The 20128-nt window shown below is 35.9% G+C and overlaps 2 protein-coding genes across 2 annotated transcripts in view; one reads left to right on the top strand and one right to left on the bottom strand.

The window, feature by feature from the left end:
- Positions 1–20128, bottom strand: part of Slc25a12 (solute carrier family 25 member 12) — a 169673-nt gene that overhangs the window by 96436 nt on the left and 53109 nt on the right. The window lies entirely within an intron of this gene.
- Hat1 (histone acetyltransferase 1) overlaps positions 16619–20128 on the top strand; it is a 46533-nt gene continuing 43023 nt past the window's right edge. The window contains exons 1-2 of the mRNA XM_005324592.3: positions 16619–16732; positions 19710–19814. Of these exons, the coding sequence (XP_005324649.2) occupies positions 16627–16732; positions 19710–19814 (211 nt within the window). The 5' untranslated portion in view covers positions 16619–16626. The remainder of the gene's footprint in view (positions 16733–19709; positions 19815–20128) is intronic.

Raw genomic sequence — 20128 nt, forward strand, 5'->3', positions numbered from 1 at the left:
CAGAGAAAAAGTCAAATCAAGCTGGATTGTATACAGAAGTTTTCATGGAAACAATAATTCACCTCTTCTTGAAATCAGCATTCCTCTGTGTTACTTCCAGAGTATGTTTCATTACTGTGTCCTTCCTTCCTTCATATTCTCAGTCCTAACAGTTATCTCAATGCCTGATATTAGATACATAGATTTAATTAAATGTTTATTGATCATTTCTAGCTGGTTACTCTACCATAAATCATTAGTGCTTTTTTTTTTTTTTTGGTGCTGAGGATTGAACCCAGGGCATTGTACATGTGAAGCGAGCACTCTACCAATTGAGCTATATCCCCAGGCCCTAGTGCCTTTTATTTTCTAGGCAAAAGCTATTACAAATTGTTGTTTGAGTCTAAAAATTGAGTATCAGACTCTACCTTGCCCCTCACATCCAAATAGCCATCCAGTTCTTTGTTCTCCCCTCACCTTCAGAGCTTTTAAATTTTCTTCTCTTGATTAAAATAGTCTTCATAATGGCTCCTAATTCCTGTCTCAGTCTTCAGTTCTCCATATTCTGCATCTGATCACTATACTCAAATCCATTCTCCAAAGTGCTTTCAAATGTTTCATCTAGGCTCTCTACTGATTTCAGGATAAAATCCAAACTCCTCCATATGGTGAAGAGTAGAGCTTCCTGATTTGGCGACTTCCTATTTATATCTTTTATCTTACTACTACTACTGCATTTTTTTTCCTTTAGCCACAAGAATTTTGAGCTTTTGTCCTGTTTTCTTTGATAGGAATATTTTACTCTGTATCTACTCCATTTTGCTTATCCTTTGAGATACAGCTCAGGAAGCTCTATTTCCATTAAACAATCCTTAACTCTCCTTCCCCATTTGTGATAGACCCTTTCTGAGCACTCAGTGTACCCCATGAATAGTATTTATCACATTGTGTTGTAATTACATTTTTGCTTATTATCTTTTTAACTGTTGGCTTTCAAAGTTTACAGACCCAGATGCATATAGTAAAAAATATGCTTTTTTACAATCTCAGTACAATCAAAATAAAAATTTTATGGAGCAATATTGAATCTTACTTCACAGAACATACTCTCTAGTACTTACTACTGTGTACTCTTCTATTTCTTTTTTTTTCTAATACTGCTTTCAATACTAAATTGATATTATAATCCATTACTGGGACAAGACATGTAGTTTAAAAATACCACAACAGAATGAAAACTTACATAGGTTCTAGAGCATGGAAAATGCTCAAGATAAGAACTGGAAAAAAGAAAAGAAAAAGAAAAAGATAAAAATCTCTATGTTCCCAGCAATTAACACAGGGTAAGGCACAAAGCAGCAGTCAATAAAAATGTTTAATAAAAGAGTAAATACATACTCTAGAATGAACCATTTCATGAATCATTCCCCAACCTGTCACTTTCCTTTTTAAGAATAAATGTTTCCTACAAAAATCTAAAAATAAGACAAAATGGGAAAAAAAGCAAAAAAGAACGTTTTAAAAGATAATAAGAAAATATACACATGGGCTGGGATTGTGGATAAGAGGAACAGCACTCACCTAGCATGCTTGAGGCACTGGGTTTGATCCTCAGCACCACATAAAAAAATAAAAACATATTATGTCCACCTATAATTTTTTAAAAAATATTTAAAAAAGAAAATATACATGTAAGCACAGGTACAGACAGACAAAATAAGTGAAAGAAATTTTTAAAAGTTGAGTTTGAAGGGTATGGTGAGATAGGCATGATTATGAAAGCCAGTTGTCAGGTCTTCCAAAAAAGCTTAATGTGGTAAAGTCACCAAGATGGGGATGTGGTCATTAGTTCTATTGGTCAGAAATCATCTTAAAAATGGCCCCCAAATCATTTATATTAACCAAAATAACAGGATACTGATGAATAACCAATATCACCAATTTTATTGAGTACTTCCTATGTGTAATACACTATTCTAAGCACTATCAACCTATCCTCAAAATAACTCAAAGTCTGGGGCTGTAGCTCAGTGGTAGAGAGGCCTTGCCTAGTATGCATGAAGCCCTGGGTTTGATCCCTAGCACTAAAAGAACAAAAAACAAAACAAAACAAAAAACAAGCTGAGATAAGCTTATTTCATGTTTTCTCCATCTCAAAGATGAGGAAATTGAGGCTGAGATTAAACAATTTGCTCAAAGTTATATGACTTTGATCCTCAGCACCACATAAAAATAAATAAGGTTAGGAAATGAACTATAATAAAACCATTGTAAAAAATTTTCAAAAACAACAACACTAAGAAAAAAAATTAATTAATCCATGAAGAAAGGGAGAAAAAAAGATTTAAATATAGAGATTTAACCCAGCGGGTCCAATAATTGACTTCTAGGAGTGCTCCAGAGAAAAATAAAGGTTTAAAAATGACAATGAAGAAAATATGAGAGAATTTTTCATATCCCAAAGATGAGTTTCTAGTTTTCATATCTCAAAGATGAGTTTCCAGTTTCAAAGTATCATCTGTATGCCCAAAACAATGAATGAAAAAGGTTCCATTCCAAGGTACATTAATGCACATTTTGAAATACTGGAACATTGGATGTAAAAGAAAAACTCTTGTAGTCAGAAGTTAAGGTTTTCTGGATTGGGGTTGTAGTTCAGTGGTAAAGCACTTGCCTAGCACATGTGAGGTAGTGGGTTTGATCCTCAGCACCACATATAAATAAATAAAATGAAGGCATATGTCCATCTACAACTAAAAATATTTTTTTAAAAGTTTAAGATTCCTTGGTAATGTGGTCATATAAAAGTAATAGTAGTACAGAGCTTATAATATAATGCTAAGTGAATGAATCAGAAATTGATATTTTATATACGTGACAAGTACAATTGCATGAGTAACCTGAATATATTAAAGCCTAGAGAATATAACTGAATTTTCTCTAAATCACAATTTTGCATCAGGTTAGTGGTGATCATATAGCTAACCAAATCTGCAATTATACTTTTTTCTTTTTTTGCTATTTATTTGTCTCAGATATAAAATGTTTATTTAGCATGATTGTTTTTCACAGATCCATGTTAGGATGACAGATTCTTGGCTACTGTCTGTGGACCCATAAATTGTGGGTGCTTTTTTGTGAGTTCTTTTTTTGGGGGTCAGGGGGTGTTTTTCAAAGATTAACATCATAGCATTTAAAAGAAAATTAAACAGAATGTGATCCCTCAATCTTCCCTTTTCTTTTTCTTTTTTTTTTTTTTTGATATTTTTAGCTGTAGATGGATACAATATCTTTATTTATTTATTTTTATGTAGTGCTGAGGGTTGAACCCAGTGCCTCACACATGTAGGCAAGTGCTCTACCAAGGAGCTATAACTCTAGCTCTCTTTCCTTTCCATTAAAAATTGAATATTGTGCTGGAATTTTCCCATTACCTGCAATCATTCCAATTTGAATGGAGTCCATACATTGTTAATATTGTATTATTAAAAATTGTTGGGCTGGGGCTGTAGCTCAGTGGCACAGCTCTTGCCTAGCATGCGTGAGGCACTGGGTTCCATCCTCAGCACCACATAAAAATAAAACAAATAAAATAAAGGCATTCTGACTATCTACAACTACAAAAAAATTTTTTTTAATTGTTAATACTGGGCTGGAGAGGTAGCTCAATGGTTAGAGTGTTTGCCTCCCATGCGTGAGGCCCTGGGTTTGAGCCCCAGCACCACATAAAAATAAACAAATAAAAATAAAGATATTATGTCCACTTACAACTAAAAAAAAAATTTAAATTGTTAATACTGCAGATATTTCAGAGAACAGGTCTTTGAGCAATCCAGTAAAGATTCCTTTGGCCCACCTCATGTGAAACCATCTATCTACCTGTGTTCTGTCTCTAACTACGATTTCTATTGCATCATTTGTAATATTTGTATGAGGACTCTATTTTTCTTTCTTTATTTTGTGGTGGTAGGGATTAAACCCAAAACTTTGTGCTTGATAGGCAAGTGCTCTACCACTGACCTATATCCCCAGACTAGGAGTCTACTTTATATTTAAAGTCCTTTCTGCTCCGGAGTATTTTAGGAAATTGCAGCAAGTCAAGAATCTCCTGGTACTATTTGTGGTATATTGATCTCATACCTAGGAATGCTCTAACCTCCTCCTCCTCCTCCTCCTCCTCCTCCTCCTCCTCCTCCTCTTCTTCTTTATTTGAAAGGCATATTATTTTAATGTTGCACTGTAACATCCCATATTGTCACTTGATTATTTTTTTCATCTTTCTAATTGTGTATGCTAATGTAAGGCATAGAATGTAAGTACAATCCCTAGACTTCAAAGCACATTTTCATGTGAAGCCAAAATTTTTAAAAATTTTCTATTTTATTTTAAAATTTTATTTATTTTTTAAATTATTTGTTCTTTTTAGATATACATGACAATAGAGTGTATTTGACATATTATACATACAAGGAGTATAACTTATTATAATTAAGATCCTATTCTCTTGGTTGTACATGATGTGGAGTTACACTAGTCATGCATTCATATGCAAGGATAGGAAAATTATGTCTGATTAATTCTATTGTCTTTCCTATTCTTCTCCCCCTCCCTTCCCTTCATTCCCCTTTGTCTAATCCAATGGATTTCTATTCCTCCCCTCCCCCACCCTCCTTTGTTGTGGGTTGGCATCCACATACCAGAGAGAACATTCATAATACAGTTATGGAGCCACATTAATGAGATTTAGGTTATGAGATTTAGGTTAGTCTTTATCTACTTTCAAAAAATGGATAAGGTGTTATATAATGTAAACCAGCTAACAAGGCAATTTTCATTTGTATTTAGATATTTGTTCATATACAACTAAATCTTATAGTGTAAATAAAATTGTCATTTAGTATTTAAACATATAATCTAACTTTCATTTAACAGAAAGCAAAGCAAAACCTAAGATTATTATACTGATACTATTTGAATGAATTAAAAATTTGTCATTTCTCTGCCATAGTTCTGTGCATTTTACTCAAAAGAACAATGTAAACTTCAAAATATGAGAATAAAAGAAGTTGAAGGTCTACTTGCAAAGAAAAAAATAGCAAAAATCATTATCAAAACATATAATTTAGCGTATATCCAAGGACAATAAAGATGTACAGACACAATTTTTTGAAAAAAAATATTTTTTTTTCTTTCTTATTATTCTGTTTTAACAAAGCTAGCATAAAACAAAATGTTAAAATTTTTTGTTAGTACTTCAAAAAGTTTTAGGACTCTTTTGAGATTCCTTATTAATTTTTTATATTTATTTTTTAGTTTTAGGTGGACACAATATCTTTATTTTATTTTTACGTGGTGCTGAGAATAAAACCCAGTGCCTCACACATGCTAGGCGAGCATGCTACCATTTGAGCCACATCCCCAGCCCTACTTATTAATTTTTTATTAAATCAAATGCATGAGACCCTGAGGATTGAACTCAAGGTCTCATGCATTCTAGGTGAGTGCAATACCATTAAGCTACTATATTCCCTACTCTCATTTATTTTAAATGAAAGTTTTCATTTCTCAAAGTTTTTTTTTTGTTTTGTTTTATTTTTTTTTTTTGAGCCAGGGTTCCACAATGTTGTCTTCAAGTATTAATTCCTAAAAAGAGTATTACATTTTTAGAAAATGTTTATTTTTTAGTTGTAGTTGGACATGTTACCTTTATTTATTTTTATGTGGTGTTGAGGATTGAACGCAGGCCCTCGAGCATGCTAGGTGAGCGTTCTACTGCTGCGCCACAACCCCAGCCCTTATAATATTTTTTTATACTGGGGATTGAACCCAGGGCACTTTACCACTGAGTTACATCCCCTGCCCCTTTTTAATTTTTTTTTTTTTTTTTTTTTTGAGACAGGGTCTTGCTAAGTTGCTTAGGGCCTTGCTAAATTGGCTTTGAACTTAAGATCTTCCTGACTCAATCTCCCAAGCTGCTGGTATTACAAGAATATCCACTTTTTAAGGTTATATTCATATTTTTATATAAAATTTGAAGAATGAGAATATAACCCAGAATCACAGTAAAAAGCTAATTTTGTTTATATGGAGGTTGTCCTTAAATATCAGGCAGGGAGGCGGGGGGAGATAAAGAAACCTAATAGAGCCTGAGAGGGTATGGGCATTCTTAAATATTAATGTATATCATATAACAGTTAATCTGATTAAAAATCCTTGGTAAGGGGCTAGGGTTGTGGCTCAGCGATAGAGTGCTCACCTAGCACGTGTGAGGCGCTGGCTTCGATCCTCAGCACCACATAAAAATAAATAAATAAAATAAAGGTATTGTGTCCAACTACAACTAAAAAAAATTTTTTTTAAATCCTTGATAAATGTTAAAGGAATGTATTCTCACTTCAAGTGAGAACTCAGATATAAAAATGACAGAATTCTAGCCTTGCAGGATATTATGCTTTAAATCTGGAATGTTCCACAAAGCTCATGTTAAGCAATCAAAGGTGAAATGATTGGACCATGAAGACTATAATCTCATCAGTGGATTAATCCATGTGATGAATTAATAATTTCAATAGACTACTGGGTAGGTAACTGTAGGTTGTGGCTGGAGGAAGTAGGTCACTGGGGAAAAGCCCTTGGGGACTGTATCTGTCCCTGGTCCCTTTCTCTCTCTGCTTTCTGGCTATGAAGATCTGAACAGCTTTCCTTCACCATATACTTCTGTCATAATGTTTCTGCCTTGGAACCAGCTGACCACAGATTGAGCCTCTGAAACTGAGCCAAAATAAATCTTTCCTTCTCTAAGTTGTTTTTGTTAGGTATTTTGGTCACAACAATGAAAGGCTGATTAACACAGAGAGTTGTCCATACTGTCCAAAAGGAGATGATCTGTAATTAACCTATGGAGGACAGATCAAAAAGGGAGGAAATCTTTCTGTGATAAGCAGGTCTACCTTGATTAGTGAACACAGCAGGTCCTAGGTCCAGCAGGCCTCAATGAAGTCAACTCAAGAGAAGAAAATATAAAGGCTAACATGGAATGGCACTGCTACAGGAAATAGCATGGACTCATTCTTGTTTGTTGTGGGAAACCCAAGCAGAAGAGGAGGATGTTATATCCACTGTATCAATTACCCAATGTCTCTCCTTGATTCCATAAGTATATTTCCAATAATCTCTGAGTCTGGGGATACTGTAGCTTACATTTAGTGTCTGAATGTTTGGGTGTTTAGTTGATTAAAAATTGAGAAGGAGTTAGAAAGAAGTCTCTCATGGAGAATAACTAGATTTTCTTGTACCTACTCAGTAAAGCTAGAACTTAATCTGAATTTAAATTAGGGAAATCCAGGGTTACTGATCATCTGAACTTATCTATAAGAATATGTCCTTGTCCCAGAAAAATTTTTTGTTTTATCAGGAATACAATATACTCTGGTAAAAATCTACTTCCTGAAAACTACTTACCAATCCTAGGTCAAAACTATTTCCTTAGAGACACCTAGAGAACAATTTAATAAGAAGGAATGACTTCTGTAATACACATCTTGGTAATAATGGACTAAATGTGGATGAGTTGGATTTTAGCCTCTTTGATTCTAATCACATGCTGAAAGATATTTCAGGGCAAAGAAATTTAGCAGTTTCCACTCCCAAGAACCAAGAATTACTTGAACAAAATTGGAAACTTGGTTATTTGGAGAATAAATTGTGTTCTTATGACTGCGATCATTTAACAAGCATTTAATAGGTGTCAACCATGTGCCAGACACAATGATTTCTCTCCAAAGTAAATTATTTCATGAAAAAATTAATCCTTGCTATAGGAAGAAAGGGAAGAAAAATGTGGAAAAACTAAAGACCAACTTGAGAGACTTGGACCATAATATCTAACTCTATCTATTACTATTTACTAGCTGAGTAAACTCAAATGAGAGTATGGGATCAAGCCAGGAACCTCCAGAAGTGCACAGGTGATTTACTGAAGTAGAAAGTACTAAAATGAATATTAATAATTTCTTGCCAAAAAACTTAGAAGTTAAAAATAGTAGTATTTAACATATGGACTAGCAGCAGTATAAATATATACATATATATTTATAAGGAGATATGAACAAGTTTTGATGTCTATGCATACCAAGTAATAATATATGACAAGACTAGATTACCTGATTTCTAAAACCAATTTGCTTAAAAAAAAAGTACATGTATAAAGGCATAAATTGGCGTGACTATACTTTATATACAGAGATACAAAAAATTGTGTTGTATATATGTAGTAAGAATTGTAATGCATTCTACTACTGTCATATATTTTTAAAAAATAAAATCAATAAAAGATTAAAAAAAACAATTTACTGTAAAATTCCTGATTCTATGTTATTCAAAGTACCTTAGTTTCTCTTAAACTGTATCAAAAAATAATATCTAGGGTTGGGATGTGGATGAAGCGGTAGCGCGCTCGCCTGGCATGCGTGTGGCCCGGGTTCCATCCTCAGCACCACATACAAACAAAGATGTTGTGTCCGTCGAGAACTAAAAAATAAATATTAAAAAATTAAAAAAATAATATCTATAAGTAACATTGACTTTATCACATACAATAAAACAATTTTGGGGCTGAGGATGTGGCTCAAGCTGTAGCGCGCTCGCCTGGCATGCGTGCGGCCCGGGTTCAATCCTCAGCACCACATACCAACAAAGATGTTGTGTCCGCCGAGAACTAAAAAATAAATATTAAAAATTCTTTCTCTCTCTCTCTCTCCTCTCTCACTCTCTCTTTTAAAAAAAAATAATAAAACAATTTTGCAAAGATATATAAAAAAGTAAACCTTTCATTCTTTAAGTGCATCCTAACCCTACTGACTTACCCTTCTTCCATTTTGAAGCAGGCTCTCTTTGTATTATATAGTGCCAGGTGGCATGACCCTTTCTTTCTCTTAATTCATTCAGGAGCAAAAGGCCTGACATGGTGGTGTACATCTATAATTCCAGCCTTCTGAGGAGGGAGGATTACAAGTTTGAGGCTGGTCTTGGCAATTTATTAAGACTCTGTCTCAAAATAGGGGAATTTAAAAAAACACTGGGAATATAGCTCAGTAGTAAATTGTACCAGTACTAAGAAAGAAAGAATAGAGAGAGAGAGAGACCAGCAAAGGGGGTTTCTGAAAGCCCCGTATTGATCAAATTAATAATTAAGTTTGAATTCCCCTAGCAAAAATTTTTAGGAGAAATCCTTTAATTTTCAGTAATGTGCAAAGTGACTGGTTGGTTTAGCTTATTGATAACTTTATATAGTCCCTCAAAATTCTGACTTGTAAAGAAATTTAGGAAAAAATTACCAAAAAAACTAAATTTTATTTTATTTTATGATTCTTTTAAGGAAAAGATTTATGAACTAAACATTGAATAAATGGTATTATATAGCGGTTTTAAATGTATGTTATTTTGTGTGTCTGCATTATGGTATGTTAAAAGTATTGCTACTGTATTGTGTTATATAAATACATACATTACAAAGAAGTTGTCTTAAAATGATTCATTAAAATAACGGATTTTTTTATTAATTTAGTAAATTTATACTATGTGGGTTTTTAAAACCAATTTAAAGACATGGACTAAAGCAATATGTGAACTTAAAATTAGTATTTCTAGTCTTAATTTTTCACTTTTTAGCCTTATTTCTTTAATACTAAAGTAACTTGACTAAATTTTCTTAACTTTCTCCTTATTCTGAAGCTCTTCTACATTAAGATACAAAACAAGGCAAGGGGGGCGGGGCAGGGGTGTTTTGTGGCAACTCGAGACTATAGTCCTAGCTACTTAGGAGGCTGAGGCAGTGTGATTACACGTTTGAGGTCAGTCTTGACACTTTTTAGCAAGGCTCCTCAAAAAATAAAATTAAAAGAAAAGGGCTAGGGATGTAGCTCAGTGGTAGAGTGCTTGCCACACATGCCTGAGTTCCTGGGTTCAATTTACAATACAAAAGCAAAACCAAAAAAACTAGCAACAACAGCAACAAAATTAAAAGAGAAGTAATGGCTATTTTTCTTGGCTAAAACTGAAAAAAGATGGAGTGTCTGAAATAACATTTTAATCATAGAGTATGTAATGTCATAGTTAGTATTATCTTACTCATCCTATGAAGACAAATATATGATGCCATTCTAATGAATTCTGTATTGGTTTAGTCAGCTTTTTTATTGTTGTGACCAAGAGTCCTGACAAGAAAAACTAGAGGAGGAAAGGTCTATTTTTGGGCTCACAGTTTCAGAGATTTCAATGCATAGATGGCTGGCTGCATTCTTTGGGAGCTAGAGATGAGGCTGAACAGCATGGTGGAAGACTGTGGTGTTCACAACATCACACCAGGAAGGGGGGCGGTTGGGGGGGGCGGTGGGGGGGGAGAGAGAGAGAAAGAGAGAGAGAGAGAGAGAGAGAGAAAGACACTTCTGCTCCCCAGATACAAAATATATATCCAAAAGGCACACCCCCAATGACTCACACCTTCCAGCCACACCCTGCCTCCATTTAGTTACTCAGTTAATCCCTTTCAGGGGATTAACTCACTGTTGGGTTAAGGTTTTTATAACCCAATCATTTCACTTCCAAAGCTTCTTTCGTTGTCTCACACATGAGCTTTTTGGGGACAAATCAGATCCAAACCAAAACATGTACAGTTTCCAAAAGTAAAGCAGGCATCATTGAATGGTTATTTTATAAACAAACAAAAACAACTAGAGTGCCCTTCTCTTATCTTGGTCAATCTTTGCTAGTAAAAAAATGCAAAACTGAAATATTAATGTTCAACTGTTCCTTTTTCAAACTAAATTGCTTCTTTCTTTTCTTTTCTTTTCTTTTTTTTGAGGCTTGAACCCAGGGGTACATCTCCAGCCTTGTTTGCTTTTAATTTTTTTTTTTAGTTCTTGATGGATCTTTATTTTATTTATTTGTATGTGTTGCTGAGAATCGAACCAGTGCCTCATGTATGCTGGGCAAGCGCACCACCACTGAGCCAAAACCCTAGCTCTGCTTCTTTTAATTTCGAGTACCATAATTTGTAGAACATAAAGAGGAGGTTAAGGAGTTAGTAACCATGCCTAAAAAACTCCAAAGAGATGAAGAAGTTTCTAATTATGAAATAAATCAATATGTCCTTATTAAAAGAAGCAAACAGTATTTAAAACAAACAAACCCTTTAATCTCTATCTCTGAATTTCCCCTCCTAAATATAACAAAATTAAATTTATTAGGTTAAGCTTTTGATATTTTCTGTTTCTATCAAAATACATTTCTTTTTGATGGTACTGGGATTGAGATAGGGCCATAACACATACTAGACAAGCACTTTATCATTGAGCTATACACCCTTAACATCCAAAATAGATTTTTTTTTTTTTTTTGGTACTGGGAATTGAACCCAGGGACACTTAACCATTAGGCCACATCCCAGCCTTTAAATATTTTATTTAGAGACAGGGTCTCGCTGAGTTGCTTAGGGCCTTTCTAAGTTGCTGAGGCTGGCTTTGAACTCATGATCCTCCTGCCTCAGATTTCAGAGCCACTGGTATTACAGGCATGCACCCCTGTTCCCTCACCAACATAGATTTTTATATCAATGAAATAGCATAATCTTCTTGTACAATTTATTTTTTTAAAAAATGTTTTAGGTGCCAGGGATTTAACCCAGGCCCTCGCTTATGCTGAACATATACTCTACCATTGAGCTATATCCCTTAGTCCCCTATTTACATTTTTTTTTTTTTTTTTTTTTTTTTTTTTTTTACTTTATTGTTGGTCATTCAAAACATTACACAGTTCTTAATACATCATCTTTCACAGTTTGATTCAAGTGGGTTATGAACTCCCAACTTTACCCCGTATACAAATTACTGTATCACATCAGTTACCCTTCCATTGATTGACATATTGCCTTTCTAGTGTCTGATGTATTCTGCTGTCTGTCCTATTCTCTACTATCCCCCCTCCCCTCCCCTCCCCTCCCCTCCCCTTCCCTTTTCTCATCCCTGTTTAATGTAAATCTTCTTCTCAAGTTCTTCGTCCTTACCCTGTCTTTATTAACTCCCCTTATATCAAAGGGGTCATTTGGTATTTGTTTTTTAACGATTGACTAGCTTCACTTAGCATAATCTGCTCTAATGCCATCCATTTCCCTCCAAATTCTATGATTTTGTCGTTCCTTAATGCAGAGTAATACTCCATTGTGTATAAATGCCACATTTTTTTTATCCATTCATCTATTGAAGGGCATCTAGGCTGATTCCATAATCTTGCTATAGTGAATTGTGCTGCTATGAACATCGATGTGGCAGTGTCTCTGTAACATGCTCTTATTAGGTCTTTAGGGAATAGACCCAGAAGGGGAATAGCTGGGTCGAATGGTGGTTCCATTCCCAGCTTTCCAAGAAATCTCCATACTGCTTTCCAAATTGGCTGCACCAATTTGCAGTCCCACCAGCAATGAACAAGAGTGCCCTTTTCCCCGCATCCTCTCCAGCACTTATTGTTGTTTGACTTCCTAATGGCTGCCAATCTTACTGGAGTGAGGTGGTATCTTAGGGTAGTTTTGATTTGCATTTCTCTAACTGCTAGCGATGGTGAGCATTTTTTCATGTACTTATTGATTGATTGTATGTCCTCCTCTGAGAACTGTCTGTTCAGGTCCTTGGCCCATTTATTGATTGGGTTATTTGTTATCTTATTGTCTAATTTTTTGAGTTCTCTGTATATTCTGGTTATTAGGGCTCTATCTGAAGTGTGTGGATTAAAGATTTGTTCCCAGGATGTAGGCTCCCTGTTTATCTCTCTTATTGTTTCTTTTGCTGAGAAAAAACTTTTTAGTTTGAGTAAGTCCCATTTGTTGATTCTAGTTGTTAACTCTTGCGCTATGGGTGCCCTATTTACATTTTAACTCTTTTTCTTTTCTTTTGAGGCTTGAACCCAAGGGTACATACTCAGCCTTGTTTGCTTAGTTATTGGGGATTAAACCCAAAGGGACTTTACCACCCAGTTACATCTTCAATCCATTTTATTTTTTATTTTTATTTCTCATAAGTTGCTTAGGGCCTTACTAAATTGCTGAGGCTGGTCTTTAACTTAAAATCCTAGTATCTCAGCCTCCTTGGTTGCTGGGATTATAAGTGGGCGCCACCATGCCTGGCTCATTTTTTATTTTGGGACAGCGTCTTGCTATATTGCCCAGGCAGCCCTTGATTTTGGGATTCTCCTGCCTCAGTCTCCTAACTAACCAGGATTACAGGTGTAATGCTGGATGTGCAAGTAATTTTGTAATACAAATACTTACAAGTGAAATTACCTCAAAGAATATATAAAAGTTTAAAATTTGGCTTATAAAAATTTGTTAAAACTGCTAAATTGTTTCTCAAAAAAATTAGCATAGAGCTAGAGATGTGGCTCAGTGATAGAGTACTTTGCCTGGCATGCATGAGGCCCTGGGTTGAAACTCTAGCAAATCCTGCCTCCCCCGACAAAAAAAGTACTAGCATGTATACATCTATGAGTAGTTTAAAAGTAGAATACTCCAATTGCTGATAATTTGTGTGTATTTCAGTTATTTTTTATATGATGATTTTCATATGTGCTGATCTATTTTAATTTTCATTCCTATATTCCATTTGGAAATCATCTAGCTGGATAGGGGCTTCTGCATAATTGAGGATGGAAACTCATAATGCTACCCTCATTACCACAGTGAGCTAAAAAATGAATACAATAACTATGAACTACATGTAGTAACAAATAACTATTGTTATTTGTTAAGATTTCCTAAGTCTTTTTCTGGTGACCATATTTTTTTATACAAAGTAAAAAAAAATTCCTTCTGGAAGGTTTCAAGATGATGGTAAAATTTCCTAGTCCATCTGCACTTGAGCTTGTACCAAATAAATGGTTACTAGTCATTCCTAACAGTGTAATTAGTATTTTTTCTCTTAAAAAAAAAAAAAAGCCTTTTCCAGATTTTCTATACTAGACTAAATGTTATCATGTTATCACTTTGTATTTACATAAAATGTTAGAGTCTACAAAGCTTTTTTATAAATATTATTCCATTTAATTTCACAAAAATGCATTATGGTGACTGGGAAAATATTAACTCTACTTAATGGATGAAACAAGGTCAATCATGAAGTAGTAGAAGTAATAGGTCACTGAACTTTCCAGACAACTATGCTAACTTTCCCACATATTTCAGAACAGCATGACTCTTATGGGAATTTATTCTACAGTTGTAACAGTCACTTTCTTAAGTACCTTTTAGAACATGGTAAAACATGAATTAAAATGGAAACATCGGCTGGGGTTGTGGCTCAGTGGCAGAGCACTTGCCCCTCACAAGTGAGGCACTGGGTTCAATCCTCAGACGACATAAAAATAAATTAACAAAATAAAGATATTGTGTTCATATATAACTATTTTTTTTAAAGGGAAACATCTCTACAAATAAGAGGAATGTTTTTCCTTTTTGGCAATTTTATATTATTTTTCTGAAAGAAGCTATTCTTTTATCTTTTGGTTAAACTGTATTTAAACATATATTCTGTGATATTTTAAAAAATATGTGTAAAAAGGTCTAAGACAAGGATGATTTTAAAATTGTAGTCTCAGCCAGGTGTGGTGGCACACATCTGTAATCCCAGTGGCTGGGAAGGCTGAGACAGGAAGATTGCAGGTTTAAGGCCAGCATCAGCAATTGAGTGCCACTGTAAGCAACCTGATGAGACCCTGTCTCAAAATAAAAAATAAAGGGCTGGGATGTGACTCAGTGGCTAAGCACCCCTGGGTTCAATCCCTGGTACCAAAAAAAAGTTTGTAGTCTCAATTCTGCAATCAGATATTCAGATCATATTAAATATCGATATAGTTACACTGCCTCAATGTTTATCATATTTCTTCCCTATAATTTACCAAATGCCTCAGGACTAATTATTTATTTCAGATTTGCTGTATTTAAAACATAACTTCCTCTTGATTTCTTTCTTGAAAGAATCATAATTGCTGATCATCTATTGACTAATCTATAGATAAAATGATTTTTGGAAAGAAACGAGTCTTGACATTTTGAAAAAAAATTTAAAAGAATTGTTCTCCTTTTTTGATTCATAATGTCATTTGTAGCATTGATTTCAGTTTTGTCTTAACATTATGACTACAATGGCTAATGCATAATTATGGCTTTATTTATTCATTTTGCTGTGTTGGGATTGAACCTAGGGTCTTGAGCATGCTGGGCAAGCACTCACCATGTAACTACATCCTGAACCCTAATTAAGGTTTTAATAAGAAAAGGATCCAGGAGTTCTGAGTTTTCTCATTTTTATCTTCAGAAAGACCATCTCTAAGGGGCTGTGGCTCAAGGGTAGTGCACTTGCCTGGCATGTGTGATGCCCTGGGTTTGATTCTCAGTACCATATATAAATAAATAAAATAAAGATCTACCAATAACTGAAAAAAAGTAAAGAAAGACCATCTCTAAGAACCTGAGAATTGGGCTCTTGTGTAACTTGTATACTGAGGGTGAATTTGAGCAATTTACCTTTTCTGGTAATTAGTTTTAGAATCATCCCAAGGATCCATTTTAGATCTAGCATGCATCATGATAATACTAGCTGACAAATATTTGTCCAGAGAAGGATTCTAGTGTATAGACAATATTATGGGAACGTTTGTCGATAATTAAAATAGCGGCTTATCCTCTGGGGGAAAGTTTCAACAGCTACTAAATACTAATGAAACCTGTAACCAAACTTAGCGTCCTATGTTTGTAGTTCCAGTCTCAAGGATGTCTAGACATTTAAGACTAAAACAGGCTGCTTGAGGGGTTGGGGACATAGTTCAGTTGGTAGAGTGCTTGAGTGCTTGCCTCGCATGCAAATGGTTGCAAGAAAACAGAGTGTTTAAATACCATAATACATGCTGTTAAAAGCACTAAAGGAGGGAGTGGTAGAGTGTTTATACAGCCACGTGGAAGGCCCCGCATTGGATTACCAGCACCAAAAACCAAACCAAAACAAAAAATACATGTTAAAGTATTTACTTCTTGTAGCCCTAGCTACACGAGACCGTGAGAGAAAGGGGTCGCAAGTTTGAAGCCAGTCTGGGTAGCTTAGAGACCCTGTCAGAGTTGGGGATGTTGTTCTGTGGTAGAGCACCTGTGTTTAATACCCAATATCGAAAAAAATAATTAAAAAAGGAAAATAATATTTTCAGCAAAAGTACATGTAAGTAAAATAGTAAGTAAAAATTTCTTCTTAAGCCGAAGTCCTGCATTTTACCTAGGTAAAACTGGGGCTCAGGTGTCTGTATCTACAATTCCGGCCAAGGAGCGTTTTTCAGTCTCCAGAACCCATGGGGGCTCGGTATGAGAAACAGCCTTAAGGTGCCTCATTATTCACAGTAACCCTAAAGAAACTCTCCACAATCCCGCGAGCACCTAAACACGAACGTCCCTTCCGAGGCCTCCTCCTCCTAAGGCCTGCAGAGTTGCAGAACGAACTCGCGGCGGCTAGGCAACTGAGCGCGCACACTCCGCGGCGTTAGCTCCGCCTCTTGAGGAGCTTCTGCCACCGCGCGCCTCAAAACTCTTCCCTTTCATTGGCCTGCGTCACGCTGGGGATGGGCGGGGGAAATTCGTCAGATCGTGCGGTCATTTCCGCTCCGGGAGCGCGCGGGTTGATTCGTCCTTCCTCAGCCGCGGGTGCTCGCAGCTCGGAAATGGCGGGTAAGTTCCCGGGAAAAGTTTACCAAGGGGAGGAGACAGGCAGATTTGGCAAAGAACGCCAATACGGCGGTGACAGTGCCCGCCTGGAACTTTCGGGTTCTAGCTAGGGTTCCAGAAGGTCTGCTTTGTCCGGGAAGCACAGAACTCTTCTTGTTGGCCGCGGTCAGCGCCTCTGCCCCCTACTGATGTGGGTTCTGCGCCTTCTGTGAGCAACCTGGTCCCTGCAGAGGGCCAAAGAGGCTGGGGAACAGCGTAGCGACTTAGACTTGTACAGTGCCAGATGCTTTGGGGCTTGTTTCTCTTCCTGTTACTTTTGCCCACTGCTAGCTCAGCTCTATTATATCTGGTGCTATTCCCGCCAGCTGATTTTAATGCGCAAATTCTCTTCCAGGTTTGTGTCCACCTTCTACTACAGTCAACTTCCGAACTAGCTCTTTACTGCCTCGCCCTGCTCCAGGGCACTCGCTTGTACCCTGAGTGACTTCGTAATTGTCTCCTTAGTCTCTCACACTTTAGTATTCCTAGGATCATATATGAATATCCTTTTGAAAGAACGTTGTTCTTGTACTCTTCCTTCATTTAAACTTCCCTTTTAGAGTAGGATTGTGTTCTTGTGTTCCTTCCACTTAGCTCTCTCCAGCTTACGACTTTTAGTTAATTTATAATTGCTGTTACTATATACTTGTACTCATGCTGTTTTGGTGTGAATATATTCTTTTTTTTTCCCAATTACATAAATTTTGAAGCTATAGCATGAGCTCTAGAGATGTTAAAGGAGGGACTGTTCTATCAGATACACACTGTAGGATCTCGGAGTACATAGTATGTACCTGCGTAAGGTGTACATATTTCTAAGAATTACATCAAAATTCAAATTTCAGCTCCACCACAGTAGTAGTTGGATGCTTTTCAACTAAGTCTTTTAATAAGCCTGAGTTTTTGAATATGAAATGGAGTTGATGATGTACCAATTTATAGAATTGTGGACATTAAGCTAATATATGATTTCACAAGGTGAGACAGTCTTGCTAAGTTGCTGGGCCGCTAAGGCTGGCTTTGAACTTGGAATCCTCCTGTTTCAGCCTCTCAAAGCTGATGGGACGTGCCACCACACCTGTATGCCACCAAGCCTGGTGTCTTTCCATTTTCTGTGTATGTTTTAACTACATTTGAAGTTTCTAACACATCATATCCTCATATTTATTTCTGCTCATGACTTTATTTTTTTTGAGATGTGCTCTGTGTTGCTCAGGCAGATCTTTAATTTATGGGCCCAAGTGATCCTCCTCATGCCTCAGTCTCTCTAGTAGCTGTGTCTTAACAGTCTGTATCACCACACTTTTTCCTCCTTCAATTTTAGTAATTTTTATGGTCATTTTGTCAGGAAATTTATCTTCATATTTACCTGAAAGTTTCTCTTAATAATGATTTCTTCCAGTGTTGTATGTATATTAATGGGTAACCATTATATAGTAAAATCATTTGGTTATTCTAGTAGCCCACAGTTTATTACTTTATACACTTATGGTACATTTTTTTTTTCCCATAAAATGGAAAGATTTTTGCCAGGCATGGTGGCCCATGCCTAGTAATCCCAGCGACTCTGGAGGCTTTCTGTATAAGTTTTTTGGTACTTGGGATTGAACCCAGGGACACTTAACCACTTGGCCACTTCTCCATCCCTGCTCCACGATGAGGCAGGAGGATTGCAAGTTCAATGCCAGCCTCAACAGCTTTGCAAGTGAGACCTTAAGCAACTTAGGGAGATCCTGTCTCAAAATAAAAAATAAAGAGGATTGGGGAATGTGATTTCAGGGGTTAAGTGCCCTTGAGTTCAGTCCTGGGTAAAACGCTCCCGCCCCCCCCCAAAAAAGATTTTTTTCCCCTTCTTACTCATCCCTATTCTTCTGTTACTCCAGAGGTAACCATAATACCAGTTATTTGTATATCTTTCTTGAGGTAACCCAGGCATTATCAATTTTTTACAGTTAATTTTCAGTACTCTGTAGAATTTGAATAGTTAGAAATGAAATACTATCATAATTATCAAAGGACATTCTCATTTTGTTTCTTATATATGATAATGGAAGCAGTTACATCCTTTAGCATTATATTTTGGAGGGGGTTAGGGGGATTCCACTGGGAAGTGAACTTAGGGCCTTGTGCATGCTATGCATGTGCTGTACCACTGAGCTACAACCTAGCTCTACATTTCCTTTTATAATGGCTATTTATATATAAATCCTTTTGAGTAAATTATATTAATATTAAATGTTTGGAAATGTGAGCTAATTTTCAGGTTTATTCACATAAAGCATGCCTACTTCATAAAGCCTCTATTTCAAAACTTTTTTTTTTCCTTTCTGTTTTGTAATGAGGCATTCATGTTCAGTATCCCCCCCCCTTTTTTTTGAGGACTATATGGAGAATGACATTTATTTATTTGTTTGTTTGTATTGAGGATTGAACCCAGGTTCTTGCACATGCCAGGTTTTTTATCACAACCTTTTTAAAGAAATTTTTTAAAATTTTATTTTATTCATTTATTTTTTTATGTGGTGCTAACAATTGAACCCAGTGCCTCACACATGATAGGCAAGCACTCTATCACTGAGCTACAATCCCAACCCCTATTGCAAACCTTTTATAAAATTTTATTTTCAAACAAGGTCTTGCTAAATTGCCCAAGCTAGCCTCAAACTTGTGATTCTTCTGCCTCACCTCCCAGATTGCTGGGATTATAGGTGTGTTTCACCATGCCAGTTGCCTTTTCCGACTTCTAATGAGAATCCTACTTGTAGATTTGATTATTATTATTATTTAATATCTTTATTTCATTTTTATATGGTGCTGAGGATCAAACCTAGTGCCTTACATGTGCTAGGCGAGCACTCTATTACTGAGCCACAACCCCAGCCCCAGATTTGATTGTTTAAATCACTTCTAACGAAACCTTTTAAAATCCCTTTTCTCTTAGGATTTGGTGCTATGGAGAAGTTTTTGGTAGAATACAAGAGTGCAGTGGAGAAGAAGCTGGCAGAGTATAAATGTAACACCAATACAGCAATTGAACTAAAATTAGGTATGTATGCCATTTCTAAGTAATATCATTTACATAATATGTATGCTTATATGATTTCTTTTAAAATTTGAAGTAGAATTTTATGTAAGAACAGTTATTTGTGTAAATTTATAGTTTTCTGCATTTATTGAATACAGCCAGATTTTATGCAGGCTTGATTTATGTCATAGAGTGGAAATGTTTGAGGGAGAAAGTTTAAGATATGGGAAAGATCTGACAAAAAGTCACAGGTATATGTGGACTCTTTTTTGGGGGGGGGGGTTGTGCTGGGGATTCAGCCTCAAGGGTGCTTTATCTCTAAGCCACATCCCCAG

The sequence above is a fragment of the Ictidomys tridecemlineatus genome, chromosome 7 (genome assembly GCF_052094955.1).
Source record: "Ictidomys tridecemlineatus isolate mIctTri1 chromosome 7, mIctTri1.hap1, whole genome shotgun sequence".
Lineage (NCBI taxonomy): Eukaryota > Metazoa > Chordata > Mammalia > Rodentia > Sciuridae > Ictidomys > Ictidomys tridecemlineatus.